General features: G+C 35.5%; 2 protein-coding genes across 3 annotated transcripts; both read left to right on the top strand.

Annotated features, from left to right (window-relative positions):
* Positions 1–603: 603 nt before the first annotated feature.
* LOC143241801 (uncharacterized) lies at positions 604–2108 on the top strand. The gene is made up of 2 exons (XM_076485049.1): positions 604–617; positions 1160–2108. The coding sequence occupies exon 2, from the start codon at positions 1178–1180 to the stop codon at positions 1898–1900; it is 723 nt and encodes a 240-aa protein (XP_076341164.1). The 5' UTR covers positions 604–617; positions 1160–1177; the 3' UTR covers positions 1901–2108.
* Positions 2109–9879: 7771 nt separating this feature from the next.
* On the top strand, positions 9880–16308 carry LOC143241635 (uncharacterized). Of its 2 annotated transcripts, XM_076484816.1 has the most exons (8): positions 9880–9935; positions 10406–10561; positions 10644–10940; positions 11522–11821; positions 12532–12852; positions 13336–13656; positions 13897–14178; positions 14719–16308. In XM_076484816.1, exons 1-8 carry the CDS (start codon positions 9924–9926, stop codon positions 15457–15459), a joined length of 2430 nt encoding a protein of 809 aa, XP_076340931.1. In that variant the 5' UTR covers positions 9880–9923; the 3' UTR covers positions 15460–16308. The 2 variants fall into 2 exon arrangements, with proteins under 2 accessions (XP_076340931.1, XP_076340932.1); XM_076484817.1 differs by lacking the exon at positions 11522–11821 and having other exon boundaries at positions 9881–9935.
* The last annotated feature ends 1195 nt before the right edge of the window (positions 16309–17503 follow it).

Below are 17503 nucleotides of genomic sequence, written 5' to 3'. Positions count from 1 at the left end.
AACCCTGCTGATGTAGACATTAGTGGTTATGCAGGACTGTCCATGATTCCTGCTGGTGGCCCTGCTGTTGTTGCCCCTATTTGCTTGGTGTCCCTGCTGCTCCTGTCCTGGGCGTCTATTCATTCCCTGGTTTATAATATATACTTAGTAAATTAGAAGTTAATTGGGGTTTCATACATTTTGAGCACAAATCTGTATCTATTTATGATTAGAAATTAATTTTCGTAGTACATTTGTTTAAGTACCCAGTGCCATTGATAAATGAAACACCATTTGCGAAAAAAAAAAAAATCCATGTATGACAGAAACACGTTGACAATAACTGTTGGTTTTTTTTGTTTTTTCAGAGCCCTTTGACTTTATGTACACCGCTCAGCTGGTGGTGGATCCAGTTCAGGTCGAGAGTGGAGAGGTGGAAGAAAAGTGACTGGTTCCTACAGTGTGGAACACAAGTGGACAGAAGAGACTCGTCGACTACTCAGCTGGAGATTTGGCTTTACTGCAACAATCAAGAGTAACGAACAGAGTAAAACCCGGTGATGACCAGCTAGTGTTTCTATCTTATCCTTACGGGGTTCCTGCTGCTCCAGCTGCTGCTCTATACTCCCGTTGCAGAAGTGAGTGTAAATTCTTGAGGGTTTTTTTTTATGTTTATATCTATTCAGGATTTAAACTGATGAATTTGAAACTTTTAGTGTAATCCATTTCTTCTTTAGAAACTATAGTTCATATTGAGGTGTTTTTTTTTCTAAAGTATACAATACTGACGTTACTTTGTTCCATACTTCTTATTGGGCAGGGGAGCAAATTAGAATGTCTTCAGTCTGTTACTGATTGTGAGTTTAGAAGTATATAGTTAGGGTCGCTCGTAAAGAAGCTGTACAAATAAAACATTTAGTTTGTGGTCGTTTGTCATTATAAAATATGTCACTCTAGTCATCACTTTATAGTATGAAATGTTAGGTTTAACTTTAGTATCAAGTTATGCTGTTATGAGAACCACTCTAACTCTGAGTTTTATCACTTGTAAGATTTATTTAATAAAAGCCTTATGTTTCTAACTGTTACAAGTTTCCATTGACTAAATGATTGTATTAAATCTAAAGGTGTTTGTTCTAGAAAATAAATAATGTATATTCGTTTCTCTTCCTTTTTACAGCCCAGTCCCTTCTCTTTCATGTACACAGCAGAAGGTGGTGATGGCACCAGCTCTCGTTCTGAAAGTGGAACCGTGGGTGGTGAAATCACTGGTAGCTATTCCTTAACGATCGGAGATGGACGAAAGAGAGTAGTGGACTATTCTGCTGGTCCTGGTGGCTTCAGACCCAACATCCATTCTAATGAACAAGGGGTTAGTCCGGGCGACAATCCTGCTGATACCACTATAATAGGTTTGCCAGGTGGCGCTCCAGTAGGTCCTGTTGGAGGCTATGCCGTTTCACATGTCCCTGGTGCTGTTGCTGCCCCCGTCCCCGTTGCTGGTCCAGTAGGTACAGTAAGTAGCTATGCCGTTTCACATGCCCCTGGTGCTATCGCTGGCCCAGTTCCTGTCGCTGGTGCAGTAGGTACAGTGAGTAGCTATGCCGTTTCACATGCCCCTGGTGCTATCGCTGGCCCAGTTCCTGTCGCTGGTGCAGTAGGTACAGTGAGTAGCTATGCCGTTTCACATGCCCCTGGTGCTATCGCTGGCCCAGTTTCTGTTGCTGGTCCAGTTGGTGCAGTAAGCAGCTATTCTGTTGTACATGCCCCTGGTGCTGTCGCTGCCCCCGTTCTTGCCGATGCCCCTGTGGCTGCGGGTGATTTATCTCCTGGGGCTGTTTCTGCCAGAGACCTCTTTGAGGCTGCCAAATACGCACCTGTTTCTCTTTCGAAAATAGGCGGTAGTACATGGTCTCGTTAAGCCCTTAAAACAGCAAAGTGATCCACATGCGATTCTTTATCTCAAAATTTCTCTTCGACTGGCGCGAATACGGACCCCCATTTTAAACGTGGCCTGGAAATTCTGAGTCTAAATGTTTAAAAAGAAAAATATAATTTTAAAATTTAGAGGTTGTGTTACTTCCTGTTAACCCTCCAACAACCCGATATTAGAAAAATACTTAGAGACTTCTATAACTAAAAAATATTCTACATATAATTTTTTATCGATGGTAATTGGCCTCATTCTAGTTCGGAATTTCTGTCTGGAGAACATTTGTATATAAAATATGTTAATAATGTTCGTGTCGTGTCTGGTTTAGTTAGATTTCTAAACTTGCTGCGTTTTAAGTAAAACGTGAGACTTATTGTAGGACGTCAGCATCTTGCTATAGGTGGTCAGCTATGAAGGTTAAGTCTGAACTGAGAGCTTTTTTAACTGCTCTGAGCCAGACGGTATGCTACAGCTTGCATGTGTTTTAATGTTGTCCATGTGAATGTGAACCGCTGTTACATGGAATTAACTAAATGTTAGTGTTTTATGGTTATTGAAAACTGCTCATATCGCACATGTTGATTTGTAGAAATAATTATCGAACTTCGGAAAACTCGTAATGGTTTCGTGTAAACCTCGCTTGCTGTAATCCCTCCTTGCAACCAGCCTGGCTCTAGGTAATGATTAGGCTTAGGTTTCACAGACAAGTGTTTGTTCTTGTTTTGTTGAAGAATTATTAATTCCGTGAATGTTGTATTGTTGTGTCATGATGTGTATATATATATATATATATATAGCTTTATGAATAAAGTAGATGTAGCAACTGCAATTGAAATAATGTTTTTGTCTGCAAGTTTTGTCAATTTGTCGGAACTTAATAGTTTATTAAAACACTTGAGTAATTTTAAAACTTTACGTGTGATAAACTGCAGAAAAGACAACAATCACAACATAAAGCTTCTATTAATCATTCATATTTGATATCTTAATTTGAAAGATATATATCCTCAAAAGAGTTGAGAAAATGTTTTCAACAGGAGCTTCGTTTACACTTTCTGTTCACGATTTTACTTTATGACGTTTCTGTTGTTTCAAAGTAAATTGTTTGCGTAAAACTAAATATTACTGGTGAGTTAGAGAGAAGTATCATTCTGTGTGAAAGTAGAATTTCTTCACCTAAAAACTTCACCTTCCAGAAGTGACAAGATACAAATAAATTATCAAAGATGAATCATTTTGAGAGATGACTTCTGAATGTGTGGAAATCGCGTAAAATTAGAAAATAGAATCAAATCACAATGAAATGAAAAATTTTAAATATGTCTTTCGAATGTGTGAAAATCACGTAGATTTATAAAATACAATTAAATTACTTTAAATGAGGAAAAATTGACTGCTGTTTAAACATAAAAATATTAAGTAATAAAGAATATGTAATATTATTGAAATTCATCAAATATAATTACTGAATATGAAGTATTATCCATGCATTCCAAATACAGCAAACAATAAACGATTCAGTCCATTTGTTCTTTTCTCAGATTGTTTTTAATCAGATAATGATGGATTTCAGATTCAAGGTAATTTGAAGTGATAACTAGGATCTACGTTATATTAGTCTATAACACTTTTAATTAGCAAACTATTAACCGTCAGTACAAAAGTCAATTGTTTGTCAATGAACAAATACTATGAGTTTAACTTAATACAAGAAAATCAGTCTAGATGTATACTGATAATTTCGTACAGTGACTAGAATCTCATAAATCATGTTTTTGAACTTTGTGCTTTGAGAGAATAGATTAGAATTATTTTCAAGTTTATTTTGTAAGGTAACATCTACATTCGAACAGCTCTAAACTGAAAAATATTTTAGTAAAATTAAATTGTAAACTTCCAATGATTTCATACTGAATCTTTCCATTACTATGAAATGAATAATGAAAAATTTCAGTTACATTAGTCTAACGTTTTAAAGGCGAAACGCACTGCATAAAATTAGAAAACTTCAATTATGCTAAGTTTAAAAAATTAATAATATAAATAGTGTTTCAACTAATACGTTCAATGTAGTGACTCAGATAATTTACAAGTCACAAAATAATGAAACATTTTAGTCTTAAGATAGGATATGATTATTGATACAGTTAAACAATGCAACAGATTTCTAACACCTCGAATTTATTTTAAGAATATAAAATTAGAAAATCTCAATTTCAAACATTCAAAGAACGTTTAACTGAAATATCACAACAATAATTAAGTAAAAGTTTTACAAGTAATAAACTGGTAATTTATATCAAATACAAATTCATATAAAATTCATATAAACTTCTATAAAACCAAATCAGATATTTCGAATAATTGTAAACTGAAACATTTAAGTGATATCACATTTAAATATTACAATAACCCCAAAATTAAAATTTAAGTAAGGTCATGGTTTCATTAACAATAACTCAAAACAGAAAAATTTCAACATCATGAAACAGGCGGGTTCGCGCCCGCGTCAAACATGCTCGCCCTTTCAGCTGTGGGTGCGTTAGAACGTTACGGTCAATCCCACTGTTCGTTGGTAAAAGACTAGCCCAAGAGTTGGCAGTGAATGGTGATGACTAGCTGCCTTCCCTCTAGTCTTACACTGCTAAATTCGGACGGCTCGCACAGATACCCTCGAGTAGCTTTGTGCGAAATTCAAAACAAACATTTCAACAACAGCGCCATCTGTTTATAAGAATATTGTTAATAATCTAATAGTTTTATTTCGGTAGATACGACGTCAGTACTGGGCAAGATGAACACCATTATTCTTCAGAAATTAAAACTACAGCAGGACGAAAAAAGAAAATGGGATGTCTTGTAATTTACTGTTCAATAAAAGTAACTCAACAATAAAACCTCACCTTAGTTGAAGCACAGAGAATACAGTTTACACATTTTATTGACTGGATTTCGTATTTCGACAAGTCATGACAAGGATGAGATTTTTGGTTCATTGGTTTAGTCCTAGAAGGCGTTTTCATTTGGGATGACGATGGGTTTTATGATCAATTGGTTTAAGTCTTCTCGTATTTTGATTTACCCTAAATTTTGTTATTGTTGTAAACCTGCTAATTTTCCTTCAAATGTCACCGAATAAAACAAACTTTCAAAGACATCTTTCCTCAAAATAAACACGTGATTCATTACGGTACTCCTACAACATCGTTATGTCTATTTTTCTTGTTGTTTAACCATTTACTCATCGAAACTAAGAACTGTTTACTGGGGAATGATGACGGATGAAACTAGAAACATCAGTTCCATTCAACCATAAATCAAACTCTTTATGCAATACCATTGCTTTGACTTAACGTGTTCCTAGAAACTGACGTCTACACTCTTCAGAAACCTTAATAAATTGTGTAGCTGGAGAATCACCTCTCCGCCATTCACCACTTTCATTAAAATTAAAAATGTAGAGAATAAACTGTAGGATACACATGATAAATAATGAAGGAGATCACGGAATCGGAAGTTCTGTGTTATCACCTGTGCCATAAGCTCTTAGTACAACTGAAAATATCATAGTAAACAACTTTATATATATACATCATTGGAAGACTTTGGTATTTCAAGTTAATAAGTCATTGAAAACTTTTTTATAATTCACACAATAATCCAAAAAAATACATCTCTTGTTTAAAAAACGTATGTTTATGTATATTGTTGAAAACGATTAAAGAATTTGTATTGTTATAAAAGAATGTTTTAGAACAAACATATTGTTTAAAAAGCTAGAGCGAACTGATGCTGTTTTTTATCGAACAATTTTTTTTCAAATGGTTAGTTTAATTAAACCCTATAGCTAGCCGACAACGCCTTAAATCAAATAGTTTAAAAGGTTTGCCAATTTAAACTTTATAAAAGTTGTTTTGTTTTTAATAACAGTTTGTTCATAGATTTCAACAATAATATTGATTTTTGTCAAACACGTAAGAATTCTTTTTTTTTTATAAATCGAAACGAGAAACCTCTTAATTAGACAAATTACTATTTCGTTTACCAAAGTGAACATTTTTATTATTATGTCTGGGTTCTGGAACGATCGATAAGACTCTCACGTCGCGATTGGTCTAGAGAAATCTATAGTCAAGGGTTGTAAATGTTTTAAACATAACAAAATGTGATCCGATGTCGTTTTGTGAAACATCTGTACGTGATGGAAAAAATGGATATCATTTTCGGACTCAGTGTACAGTAATTACTGTAGACCATGCAAACTAACGTGCTAGTTATAATTTCTGAACAGTTTCAAATGACTAGAAACATTGTAATAAAACAATACATAACAAGTCTTCGTTTATCGCAATGAGAAGGTTAAGATATGTTCGTCATGTCTTTGGATGGACTGTAAAATGAACACATATAACTGTACAATAAAGTATAAACAAAACGGTTTCATACTCAGCTAACAATTACACACTCCAATAATATCAATATATCTAGGTTGATATGTCGATTATCACTTCACAAACTTTAAGGGTTGTTGGTTACTGGATATGGATCAAGGTAGCAAAGGGCTTTGGTTGGTTAATTTAGATACAGTCAACAGCCGGGGTTACTCTTTACCAAATAAGAGTGGGACTAACCAACATTATAACGTCCCAAACTAATTTAGTGACGGTCTTCGTACACGCAACCAGCAGATAGTGTGTCAGCCACCTACCTAATCACAAGGTCACGACAGCCTTTCCTGTCAAATAAATTCGTTTGTATGAAAGGAAAATCTATTTTTTTGTTATATGAATATTTTTCTTTTACATTGTTTTATTCTTTTATCTTTAATTTGAGTGTCGTATTATGCGGCAAAATAACTAAACGTTAACCTAAAGATTACATGTAACCAACACTAGTTTTGTAGTGCTGTAGGCAACACGAGCTGTCTTCATGTGTTTCGGAACCGATAGTCTAGACTAGATTCCACAGTTACAGAAGCTTTTTTGTTTTGTTTTGAACTTCTCGCAAGGCTACTCAAGGGCCATCTACGCTAGCCGTCCCTAGTTTAGCAGTGTAAGACTAGAGGAAAGGCAGCTAGTCATCACCACACACCGCTAACTCTTGGGCTACTCTTTACCAACGAATATTGGGATTGACCGTCACGTTATAACGCACTCACGGCTGAAAGAGCGAGCATGTTTGGTGCGACGGGAATTCGAACCCGCGACCATCAGATTACGAGTCGAACGCTTTAACACACCTGAACATGCTTAGCCTAGTTACAGAAGCATCACAGCTCAAAAGGGTTCAATTGCAATCGTCGTTTCGAACCTTGGATCTTTTATTATGCATTCAATATGCTAACCACTGATCCTTGCCAGGACTTAATTAAATGTTTATTAGGAAATGGCCACATAGGCTTTGGTAGCTTACAGTGACTACATAACAAGGAAAATATGTAGCCATTCTGAAAACTACAACTGCTATATTATGTTAAGTTTCTAAGACATTCAATGTTTTCCAAATGTTCAACAATAAATTGTTGACAGACAAACTGAGAAACTACAAACACTACTTGAGAGCCAGTTTAGAAGAAATCAAGCATTTGTCCATATGACAAAAGAAATAGAAAAACAGTACAGATAAAACTATATAAGAAGTTTTGATTAGCAACAACAAAACTTACGTTCCTAAAGGAAAAACATCGATAATAATAAAAATTGAAACGAAATGTCATATATTTCTGGTAACTAGTTAACACTCCTACGAAAAGTGGGGCCTAATAGGCCCCAGAGCAACTTGAAAGGTTATTAATATTAGGCTAATAAATTTGCATTTAAATGAAATTGCCATTTCATTTGATTTCATTTCATTAAATGAAATTTCATTTCTTTGATTTGATTTTGATTTCATTTCATTAAATGAAATGGCAATTTCATTTAAATACAAAATTATTAGCCTAATATTAATAACCTTTCAAGTTGCTCTGGGGCCTATTAGGCCCCACTTTTCGTAGGAGTGTTAACACGATTCTTGAAAACTAACAATTACAATTCTTTATTAAATTTCCACCAGGGGCACAACGACATACCTGCAGACCTACAAGGCTAGTAACCTTGTGTAACTTTGTGTTTAACTTAGAGAATTTTATTATATATTTACTGATTGGAAGCTAAAATCTAAATGACTATGTATTCGCATGCAATTTGTCTACTGCACGTACAAGTCCCGAGGCAGAGACTAAAAACAAGGTCTTTGAAACGACCACAAAACCAAAAAAAAGCAAAAGTCCTTGAAATAATGCATCACTAGGCTAATCCTAGATCACAAGTAGACTGATTACAAAAATTACGTTAGCTATGCACTGAGAAACTCGTAATTTGTAATATTTGATGACGATAAACCCATTTGAAGAACATTAAATTAAATAACAACGGTAGGAATGTGGTCCTCACCACATGTCGTCAATAACGGTTACTTGTTCAAGTGTCATTCTTAACCTGATGATGACCTAAAGAGATCAAAGCGTTGTTATTTGTTCTGTGATTCACAAAAGATTTTAATACTTATATCAGAAGTATCTGTTATTAATATAACTAGCAATTTATATTTTCAGTTGATATAATATTATGGAGGCCGATAACAATAGGCTTAATACCTTAAGTTATTAACTAATAAAAGAAATAAGATTTACATTTCAGATGTATAAAATCTAAGTATAACTTATTAAATACCAAGATGTAGAGATGGAGACACTTTTACATGTACAAATGTTTCAATAAAGAATGTTGTTTCAAAGATTAGTTATACAACTGGATTCAACAGAAGAGTTGCCTATTTAAATAGGCTTAACACATTATCAAGTGTAAACGTAAGAAATATAAGGTTAAGCTATACATCTTCTAACTTGACGATTTATATTTCTTTAAGAAAAGCAACAGAAATGTTAAACATGTTTAATCTCAAAATTAAAGATTCAAAGTTGTTTCTAGCACACTAAAAATTTGTGATAATTTTGTAGCTTTTCAAATATATGTTTTAACACTTAAGTTAAGAGACATCCAGATATATGGATTCTATTTCGAAATGCAGTCTTCTGAAAAAGAAAACCAAACGACATTCTCTTTTTGGAACACTTTATTAATAGAAATGGACAAAATCCACAACAAAAGAGGAAGAATACTGTAAAAAGGAAGTCACTAATACGTAAATATCTAAGTCACTATAAAACCTATGCGTAAATATTAAAGTGACGTTTCTTAACTATACATAGATACCTAAATCACTTTTCTAATTTATACATAGTTAAATTGCTTTTCTGAGTTAAACGTAAATAGCTGAATCACTTGTATAAGTTATGAATTCACATTTAAGTCAGTCTTATAAGTTAATAGTAAACATCTAATTGAATTTTATAAGTTATACGTAAATATATCAGCTACTTTTATAAGCTATAGGGAAATATCTAAGTTATTGTTATAAGTTATAGGTAAATATCTATGCCACTTTAATAAGTTATAGGTAAATCACATTGAGCAATCGAAAGTTCTACGAGCAAACGTTAACTTGTTCACCAATTTCTTGGACGGTTGTCCAGTGTTCTAAACATTCTGATGTAGAATATATTTTCAATGTGCGACCAGTTAGTTGATAAAACGAAGGACAAATTGCTGCAAGGCGAACAACAATAATGGGATCTAGAATTTAGAAGAGACGTGAAGACAAACAGATAATTCAAATATTCACCTTAAACTTTATCAATTGTTGAAAAAAATGAACTCTAGTGAAGCAAACGAATAGAAATGTCTTTACAGGTATCACAATACAGATGGAACAAGACGTGCTACATTCAAGGTTTCAAAGAGGGTCGCTCGAACGGAAACTAGATCATCTGTTTAGGCAGAAGACCTTGTCGTCCTTCCGCGTAGCCTAATGATGTTTCCTTGTTCAGGTATATATAAGGGTGTTCAGAGCTGAGAGCAACAGACATCAGCCGTGCAGAGGAGATACACGGATTGAGAATAGCCTCAGCATGGTTCTCAAAGTAGGTTCATCATTTTGATTTGCTTAGAACGTATTTAGTATGAAGAATAATCGGTTGTCTAACTTTATATAGAATTAAGGTTTCTTTGTTATTTTAGGGGAATTTGAATAACGTAATACTCCTACAATAAAAACTTTAAGAAAATAAAGTTTCACTATAAATACATCAAAGAAGGAAGGTGTAGTAACCCCGTAGCTTAGTGTTTAACGTCTAACCCTGAAACAATTTGTTAATTCGATTTCAATCGTGTTTGTAATATTTTATTCATTACCAACCCTATAATACCAAATCTACTAGCCCTACAGTACAGATTGTACCAGCTTTACCCTGACTAGTGTACGATAGATTAGATAGTGAACATTTATAAACGTAGTTCAAAATCATCTATGAAATTGTCTTATAAGATAAAATTGAACGTCATTTTATCGTGTTTTTAAGTGTAATAATAATTTAATAAACTTTCTTTCCAGGTTATTGTGTTTCTTTCTATGGTGGCGCTTGGCGCCAGTTTCGGAACTTATGTAGCCAATCCTCTCTACTATAACTTCTTGCCATACTCTTACCACAGACATTTGGGTGTTCCACTTTCTGCTCCTGCCCCAGAGGCTCCCGTAGCTGTTGAAGAGGTAAGAATAAAAACAACACATCTTTACCTTTTATGTCTTTTTAAAGCAAACATGTACAAATAACTTTTTTTTTATTCAATAGCCTAGTCCATTTTCCTTTGCATACACTGCTGAGGGGGAAGGTGGGTTCAGTTCCAGGGCAGAATCTGAAGGAACGACTGGAGATGTTAGTGGATCGTACAGTTTCAACATCCCAGACGGACGTCAGCGCCATGTTAGCTACAATGCTGGAACTTCTGGTTTCACAGCAACAGTGAAATCCAACGAACAAGGAATCGTAGCCGGAGAAAATCCTGCAGACGTACAAATCTTAGCTCTAGGACTGGGCGCACCAGCGCCATCTGGACCTGCTGCTCCTGCAGCGCCCTCTCTTGGCTTAGTGAGTATATGCTTGCTTTACAAAATGAAAGAGAAATATTGCTTTCTAACTTTTTCATCTCTTCATGCTTTCTAACAAACGAACTGGAGTAGTTACGAACGATAAGATTTGGCTGCTGTTACAAAGTAATAACAAATATAAAAATCTATAAAAGTGTAGACCTATTTGTTTATTCTTTGAAACCACCCAACCGCTCTCTGTCTTGAAGGTAGAATATTTTCACTACAGTTGATAAGCGGAATTTACTCTTAGTTTGTAGATTTAATACATAACTGTTTTCATACTTGCTAAATAATATAATATTCTCAGACAACATACAAACTTATAATTTACGTCAGTTGACCATAAGAAAGAATAGATTCACGTTTAATTTACCTCCTTTAGTATTTTCTAAATTTCGTTTACAAAACAAATGTTTAAATTGAATATAAAAGAAAGTTGAATTGTCCTTGTTGTGATCTTTGGGATTTGTTATATTTCTGTGTAAAAGAAAAATATTTATTCAAGAAATGTTCTAGATAAAATATCAAGTGAGAGAAGTATATTATATTTCACCAATAATAAGTTCATTAATTTTACAGGCTAGCCCATATTCGTTAACGTACTCCGCTGTTTCTGGAGGAGGGTCACATGGTCGTACTGAAGGTGGTGATACCTCCGGTTCCGTTGTGGGTTCTTACAGTGTGACCCATGAAGGTGGAAGCCGAAGAAAGGTCGACTATACCGCTGGAGGTGCAGGATTTAAAGCCACCGTCTACACCAACGAACAAGGAACGATTCCAGGTGAAGATCCCGCCGACGTTTCTATTCTTGGACTTGCAGGTGGCGCTGTTGAGCCTTCTCTTGCTGCAGGTGGCGGTTTCGAACCTTCTGGAGGAGCAGTAAGTATATAAAGAAATGATAAAAAACAATATTGTCGGTAAATAATAAAAATAAATTAACTTGTATTAATAAAAACCTGATTTTATTTGGATTTTAATATTTAGATAAACATCAATAGGTGTTAATTATCAGTATACCTGTTTCCATCTCAGGCAATATTGAATCTATTGCCAGTATTGTGTTTATTAGGCTTAAGAATACACTGTGTTCATTGATTTCCTTCAAGTAAGTATTAATGTAATGATATTAGTTAGTTAGTTAGTTATCACCATTAGATTCCATCAAGGAACATAGGGCCGCAATCGCTTGCGGATTCTTCAACAGGTATTTAAGTGAGTAGGTTGTTAGCCCACTGCACCGAGCCGTCCCTAATTTAGTAGTGTAAGACTAGAGGGAAAGCAGCTAGTCATCACCACCCACCGCCAACTCTTGGGCTTCTCTTTTACCAACGAATAGTGGGATTGACCGTCACATTATACGTCCCTACGGCTAGGAGGGCGAGCATGTTTGGCGCAAAGCGGGCGCGAACCCGCGACTCTCGGAGTACGAGTCGCACGCCTTACGCGCTAGGCCATGCCAGGCCCAAATGTAATGATATTAGTATTACAAAATACAACAGAGATATAACACGATCTTTAGGATATGTGAAACCATTTCTTGAAGTTATTGTGACAAGATTAAATTATTTTTACTTGTATTTACTCTATAGCGTACACCCTTCAACTTCATGTACAATGCTGCTGAAATAGGAGGAGCCAGCTCCAGATCAGAAACTGGAGACATTTCCGGAAACGTGGTGGGTTCATACAGTGTGGAAGACCCTGATGGTCGTCGCAGGAAGGTGGACTACACTGCTGGAACTGGTGGATTCAAAGCAAAAATTCATAGTAACGAACCTGGTGTCGAACCTGGTAGTAACCCTGCTGATGTAGACATTAGTGGTTATGCAGGACTTCCCATGATTCCTGCTGGTGGCCCTGCTGGTGCTCCTGTTGGTGTCCCAGCTGGTGCAGGCATAGGAGGTGGACCAGTAAGTGCACGTTACAAAAATAACTTTTCATCCAGTAAATTATTCGAGGATTTAATATCAAACATTTTGAGCTTTAGTAATAAATGTTTACCATACTGACGATTTGGAATAGTTCGACTGTCTTTCCTCTGAAAACAGTACTTGAATAATGCTGTAATGAAAAAAACTTCGAATGGATGATTGGTATTCAACGGTTTGCTACCACTATTCTTGAAATTCGTTTACATTACACTTTCTTCTGAGGTGTCTGTGTAGATAAAACTTTCTTGATTTATATTTGGATTTTTCAAAGGTATATTAGGTAAGATGTTCATTTTCTTTCCAGATGTAATGTAAATAACATGGTAAAGCAGGTGTTTACGTTATACTTGTGTTGTTACTCTGTTTGGGACAAAAATATATTATAAACTGTGTATATTTTATGATATCCTTAGGAGAGGTATGTTCTTTGTTTAATAAAGATTATTGATATATTATACACAGGCCCAACCTTTCAACTTCATGTACAATGCTGCTGAAATAGGAGGAGCCAGCTCTAGATCAGAAAGTGGAGACATTTCCGGAAACGTGGTGGGTTCATACAGCGTGGAGGACCCTGATGGTCGTCGCAGGAAGGTGGACTACACTGCTGGAACTGGTGGATTCAAAGCAAAAATTCATAGTAACGAACCTGGTGTCGAACCTGGTAGTAACCCTGCTGATGTAGACATTAGTGGTTATGCAGGACTTCCCATGATTCCTGCTGGTGGCCCTGCTGTTGTTGCCCCTGTTGCCGGTGTCCCTGCTGCTGGTGCTCCTGTAGGGGTTAGTCTATTATTCCTGGTTTATAATATATACTTAGTAAATTAGAAGTTAATTGGGGGTTTCATAACATTTTGAGCACAAATCTGTATCTATTTATGATTAGAAATTAATTTTCGTAGTACATTTGTTTAAGTACCCAGTGCCATTGATAAATGAAACACCATTTGCGAAAAAAAAAAAAAATCCATGTATGACGAAACACGTTGACAATAACTGTTGGTTTTTTTGTTTTTTTTTCAGGGCCCTTTTGACTTTATGTACACCGCTCCAGCTGGTGGTGGATCCAGTTCCAGGTCCGAGAGTGGAGAAGGTGGAAGAAAAGTGACTGGTTCCTACAGTGTGGAACACCCAAGTGGACAGAAGAGACTCGTCGACTACTCAGCTGGAGATTTAGGCTTTACTGCAACAATCAAGAGTAACGAACAGGGAGTAAAACCCGGTGATGACCCAGCTAGTGTTTCTATCTTATCCTTACCAGGGGTTCCTGCTGCTCCAGCTGCTGCTCCTGCTCCCGTTGCAGAAGTGAGTGTAAATTCTTGAGGGTTTTTTTATGTTTATATCTATTCAGGATTTAAACTGATGAATTTGAAACTTTTAGTGTAATCCATTTCTTCTTTAGAAACTATAGTTCATATTGAGGTGTTTTTTTCTAAAGTATACAATACTGCTGACGTTACTTTGTTCCATACTTCTTATTGGGCAGGGGAGCAAATTAGAATGTCTTCAGTCTGTTACTGATTGTGAGTTTAGAAGTATAAGTTAGGGTCGCTCGTAAAGAAGCTGTACAAATAAAACATTTAGTTTGTGGTCGTTTGTCATTATAAAATATGTCACTCTAGTCATCACTTTATAGTATGAAATGTTAGGTTTAACTTTAGTATCAAGTTATGCTGTTATGAGAACCACTCTAACTCTGAGTTTTTATCACTTGTAAGATTTATTTAATAAAAGCCTTATGTTTCTAACTGTTACAAGTTTCCATTGACTAAATGATTGTATTAAATCTAAAGGTGTTTGTTCTAGAAAATAAATAATGTATATTCGTTTCTCTTCCTTTTACAGCCCAGTCCCTTCTCTTTCATGTACACAGCAGAAGGTGGTGATGGCACCAGCTCTCGTTCTGAAAGTGGAACCGTGGGTGGTGAAATCACTGGTAGCTATTCCTTAACGATCGGAGATGGACGAAAGAGAGTAGTGGACTATTCTGCTGGTCCTGGTGGCTTCAGACCCAACATCCATTCTAATGAACAAGGGGTTAGTCCGGGCGACAATCCTGCTGATACCACTATAATAGGTTTGCCAGGTGGCGCTCCAGTAGGTCCTGTTGGAGGCTATGCCGTTTCACATGTCCCTGGTGCTGTTGCTGCCCCCGTCCCCGTTGCTGGTCCAGTAGGTACAGTAAGTAGCTATGCCGTTTCACATGCCCCTGGTGCTATCGCTGGCCCAGTTCCTGTCGCTGGTGCAGTAGGTACAGTGAGTAGCTATGCCGTTTCACATGCCCCTGGTGCTATCGCTGGCCCAGTTCCTGTCGCTGGTGCAGTAGGTACAGTGAGTAGCTATGCCGTTTCACATGCCCCTGGTGCTATCGCTGGCCCAGTTTCTGTTGCTGGTCCAGTTGGTGCAGTAAGCAGCTATTCTGTTGTACATGCCCCTGGTGCTGTCGCTGCCCCCGTTCTTGCCGATGCCCCTGTGGCTGCGGGTGATTTATCTCCTGGGGCTGTTTCTGCCAGAGACCTCTTTGAGGCTGCCAAATACGCACCTGTTTCTCTTTCGAAAATAGGCGGTAGTACATGGTCTCGTTAAGCCCTTAAAACAGCAAAGTGATCCACATGCGATTCTTTATCTCAAAATTTCTCTTCGACTGGCGCGAATACGGACCCCCATTTTAAACGTGGCCTGGAAATTCTGAGTCTAAATGTTTAAAAGAAAAATATAATTTTAAAATTTAGAGGTTGTGTTACTTCCTGTTAACCCTCCAACAACCCGATATTAGAAAAATACTTAGAGACTTCTATAACTAAAAAATATTCTACATATAATTTTTTATCGATGGTAATTGGCCTCATTCTAGTTCGGAATTTCTGTCTGGAGAACATTTGTATATAAAATATGTTAATAATGTTCGTGTCGTGTCTGGTTTAGTTAGATTTCTAAACTTGCTGCGTTTTAAGTAAAACGTGAGACTTATTGTAGGACGTCAGCATCTTGCTATAGGTGGTCAGCTATGAAGGTTAAGTCTGAACTGAGAGCTTTTTTAACTGCTCTGAGCCAGACGGTATGCTACAGCTTGCATGTGTTTTAATGTTGTCCATGTGAATGTGAACCGCTGTTACATGGAATTAACTAAATGTTAGTGTTTTATGGTTATTGAAAACTGCTCATATCGCACATGTTGATTTGTAGAAATAATTATCGAACTTCGGAAAACTCGTAATGGTTTCGTGTAAACCTCGCTTGCTGTAATCCCTCCTTGCAACCAGCCTGGCTCTAGGTAATGATTAGGCTTAGGTTTCACAGACAAGTGTTTGTTCTTGTTTTGTTGAAGAATTATTAATTCCGTGAATGTTGTATTGTTGTGTCATGATGTGTATATATATATATATATATATAGCTTTATGAATAAAGTAGATGTAGCAACTGCAATTGAAATAATGTTTTTGTCTGCAAGTTTTTGTCAATTTGGCGGAACTTAATAGTTTATTAAAACACTTGAGTAATTTTAAAACTTTACGTGTGATAAACTGCAGAAAAGACAACAATCACAACATAAAGCTTCTATTAATCATTCATATTTGATATCTTAATTTGAAAGATATATATCCTCAAAAGAGTTGAGAAAATGTTTTCAACAGGAGCTTCGTTTACACTTTCTGTTCACGATTTTACTTTATGACGTTTCTGTTGTTTCAAAGTAAATTGTTTGCGTAAAACTAAATATTACTGGTGAGTTAGAGAGAAGTATCATTCTGTGTGAAAGTAGAATTTCTTCACCTAAAACTTCACCTTCCAGAAGTGACAAGATACAAATAAATTATCAAAGATGAATCATTTTGAGAGATGACTTCTGAATGTGTGGAAATCGCGTAAAATTAGAAAATAGAATCAAATCACAATGAAATGAAAAATTTTAAATATGTCTTTCGAATGTGTGAAAATCACGTAGATTTATAAAATACAATTAAATTACTTTAAATGAGGAAAAATTGACTGCTGTTTAAACATAAAAATATTAAGTAATAAAGAATATGTAATATTATTGAAATTCATCAAATATAATTACTGAATATGAAGTATTATCCATGCATTCCAAATACAGCAAACAATAAACGATTCAGTCCATTTGTTCTTTTCTCAGATTGTTTTTAATCAGATAATGATGGATTTCAGATTCAAGGTAATTTGAAGTGATAACTAGGATCTACGTTATATTAGTCTATAACACTTTTAATTAGCAAACTATTAACCGTCAGTACAAAAGTCAATTGTTTGTCAATGAACAAATACTATGAGTTTAACTTAATACAAGAAAATCAGTCTAGATGTATACTGATAATTTCGTACAGTGACTAGAATCTCATAAATCATGTTTTTGAACTTTGTGCTTTGAGAGAATAGATTAGAATTATTTTCAAGTTTATTTTGTAAGGTAACATCTACATTCGAACAGCTCTAAACTGAAAAATATTTTAGTAAAATTAAATTGTAAACTTCCAATGATTTCATACTGAATCTTTCCATTACTATGAAATGAATAATGAAAAATTTCAGTTACATTAGTCTAACGTTTTAAAGGCGAAACGCACTGCATAAAATTAGAAAACTTCAATTATGCTAAGTTTAAAAATTA

The sequence above is a fragment of the Tachypleus tridentatus genome, unplaced genomic scaffold, assembly GCF_004210375.1.
Source record: "Tachypleus tridentatus isolate NWPU-2018 unplaced genomic scaffold, ASM421037v1 Hic_cluster_1, whole genome shotgun sequence".
Taxonomy (NCBI): Eukaryota; Metazoa; Arthropoda; class Merostomata; order Xiphosura; family Limulidae; genus Tachypleus; species Tachypleus tridentatus.
Note: the sequence above shows the minus strand (reverse complement) of the source record. Positions and strands in the feature narration are given on the sequence as shown.